At 50.1% G+C, this 3,164-nt stretch overlaps 1 protein-coding gene across 1 annotated transcript; it reads left to right on the top strand.

Moving 5' to 3' along the window:
* LOC146178251 (uncharacterized) lies at positions 1 to 1,662 on the top strand. The gene has a single exon (XM_084579723.1). It carries the CDS (start codon positions 23 to 25, stop codon positions 1,328 to 1,330), a length of 1,308 nt encoding a protein of 435 aa, XP_084435849.1. The 5' UTR covers positions 1 to 22; the 3' UTR covers positions 1,331 to 1,662.
* The last annotated feature ends 1,502 nt before the right edge of the window (positions 1,663 to 3,164 follow it).

Below are 3,164 nucleotides of genomic sequence, written 5' to 3'. Positions count from 1 at the left end.
GTGTGCTGTCACGAAGGGGGTTATGACGTCCGAGTGTTTAGACTCTGCGATAAGCAGAGTAGGTACGGAGCTGTCGCGGCTTTCGGCTTGTGATGATAGTTTGAAGAAAGTGCACGAAAAGGCTGGAGCAGTTGTCGCTGAAGTGACCCAGAAAATTGGTCTGCTCATTCACAGATACGCTGGTGGGACCGGAATGCCATTCGATACAGGTGAGCTACTCGTCCGCCTGAAAGCTGAGACAAGTCTCTGCTACAAGCTCTGCAAACCGGGCAAAGCCACTTTACTGCGCCTAGTTTTCTCCAAGAAAACGATTGGCGCTCACTCAACATCGGGCGTTGCAGAAGATATTAACCGGCTCATTGCTGGCATCCTGCGGGATGGCAGAGAGGAGTTCGTCGCACAAGGGCAAGAAAACCTCTGCGCACAGCTCGTTTTCACTTTATCCAGTGACGACTATGCCACTCACGACGTGAAGGTGTGGACCGCCGCTACGCACGACGTAGCGCGTCTCGAAAGGCCCAACAAAGAACTTCACCAGAACACGCTCAAAGCCGTGTATGCTGCCTTACCGCGCCTTGTTGAGGAACGTGTTAGCGCGTTTCTGGGTGATGGTGACGATTTCGACAGGTCGTGTGCATCGCCAACGACGGGACAGCTTCCGAAAGTGTTGGCTGAACGCGTGCTCCTGTCAGCGCGGCTTGACGCAGAAGACGCCAGCTGCTGTTCAGATATACTGAAACGTTTGGAAATCTTCGAGAAGCGAGTGGCCACTTTGCGCCAACTGCTGAACCAAAATGACCGACTTCGTGACATACAGGCCTGTGCAAAGACTTACGAGCTGCGCACCGACGATGTCCTGAACGCCATTCACAGTCTTCGCGACATCCTCTCATCGCGACAGCATTACTGCAAGTCCCTCGTTGCTGAATCTGCCGCCAACGCTAGATCGCGGATTGGAGCTGGAGAAGTTGTAGTGCAACAGGAAGATGCCAAAAGTGACCCGCCGACAGACCACTGTACCACGCTGGAAGAACGCTGCAGGAAAAGTTTGCTTGCTGCCAGAGGCCATGTATATGCGATCCGCAAGATGGATGACAGACAGGCGGTCATGCATGCGGACGCCGAACGCTTATTGGCTCGAATAACGGAAAGCTGCCGTGGCAGCGGGGAAACTTGGTGCAGGAATACGAGGGCCGCAATTCACCGCGACAAAAAGACCACCATAATAACTGAGCTGTTCAAGGAGTTCCATGCCAATCCCGATCGCTTCTTAAAGCGAATGCGGAGTGCGATGAGTAGCAGAGGCTCTTCTGGTGTTCCTGAGAAATGAAGACTGTGTTTGAGAAACATTTTTTTCACAACTGGCTAGGCAGTGCTTGCGTTTAGGTGAAGTGCCTGATAATTATTTAATGCATGTAGATTGTTTTCTTTTTTTTACCAGTGTAAATAAATTCTAACTGGTTTCATTTGAATGGAATGTAGTATGATATAGTGAATTGAGTATATTAAATACTTTATTTAAATAGACGTTCTCATACTGGGTTGCACGGCCAACTTTTGTGGGTTCCGCGATCCCCCGTACTGCCCCTCCCCAATACCTCCTTCTCTGCTCGCTACGTGTGCGGGACAGCCTCAGTTCGAACTATGTTGAAACCCATTTTAGGGCATTAAATGTTCTTATCTTGGCTCGTGCCTTGGTTTCGTGCCGTCAGCGTAGGCATCGTCTCCTTATCAATGCGCCCATAGATGCTGCGCTCCACCTGCTATTTTAGTTGCGACGGGGACGCGGCGAATTCGGAAGAGTGCCCATTTGCTCCGTCATATAAGTTCGTGTCATACGTATGCCTAGAAGACCGGTGTAAAACTTTGAAGGAGGCATAGCCCATAACGCGACGCTTGTTGGAGTACGTGTCAAGGTTGATGAGCAGGTCCCGTTACTATATGAACAAAACACTTGTAGAAATCCATTGCCAGCGCCTTCAGCTCGATGATGATGATGAATGATGCAGAGGGCCCACGCGAACAGTGATTAAAAATATTAAAGCACTCAAATTAACATTATACCAAACAACTAGAAAGCAAATATATTGTTCACGCACATAAATGAAGGCAGTTTACGTTTTTTGTCTGGGGAAAAAAAATGTCACATTTGTAATACCATCTCAGCTTCGTTTAGCGACTTCTTTCGGTCATTAGTATTCGATGCGTAGGTGTACGAGGCTGGGAGTGGTGGTAAAACTTTATTATTACACAGATACAGGATGGGAGTGAGCCTAGAAGGCGGCGTGTAGTCTTTAGGCCCGTCTAATGTGCCATATCCGTCGTATTCCGTTATAGTTTACACGTGTGAGATAATTGTTTTGTTTCACGCGGGGTGGGCGCGACAGCGGCCCCGGTTCAACGTTGTGGGCGGTTTTTTGCAAGCGTGTGCGTGAAACGTAGGTTATCTGTCAAACATTCAGTATTTCGTTGTGCTGGTCGTGGTAAAGGTCTACCGCGAGGCAAAGACGGTACGTGCTCGTTGAGAACGTAGCTGCAGCTGCGCGTGCTCATTTTCGGGCGATACGACGCTCGGCTTCCCGAACGTGTCACATAAGTGGCGGCTTATCGTGCAAATACACGTCTGCATGCAGAGCGTCTCACTGCATCGTTTTTTCACTGAACGTTGAAGCTGAGGTTTTATTGCCCTCAAAACACGTGTCACATTTTGCAAAGCCTTCGGTCCGCTCTCTTTGCTGCATGTTTTGCTTACTGCGTCACACTAACGCATCAATGTCAGCTGAGTGTGCTTTATTAGCAGGTTCCCTCGCAGGTGACTATTGGTTGGTTGGTTGTTTCACAGGAAGGGAAAGGCGCAGTATCTGTCACACTTGCTTTGTGGACACCTGAACCGCGCCGTAAGGGAAGGGAGGAAGGTGGGAGTGAAAGTGTAAATAGAGAAAGGGGAGCCGTAGTGGAGGGCTACGGAGTAATTTCGACCACCTGGGGATCTTTAACGTGCGTTGACATCGCACAGCACACGGACGCCACTTCGTTTCGCCTCCATCGAAACGCAGCCGCCGAGGTCGGGTTCGAACCTGGGAACTCCGGCACAGTAGTCGGGCGTCTTACCACTGCGCCACCCCGGCGGGGCATTGTGACTATTGCCAGTGGGTATTTTTCGT

Source organism: Amblyomma maculatum, chromosome 9 (assembly GCF_055883805.1).
Source record: "Amblyomma maculatum isolate TAMU_Amacu chromosome 9, ASM5588380v1, whole genome shotgun sequence".
In the NCBI taxonomy this organism is placed as follows: domain Eukaryota; kingdom Metazoa; phylum Arthropoda; class Arachnida; order Ixodida; family Ixodidae; genus Amblyomma; species Amblyomma maculatum.
Note: the sequence above shows the minus strand (reverse complement) of the source record. Positions and strands in the feature narration are given on the sequence as shown.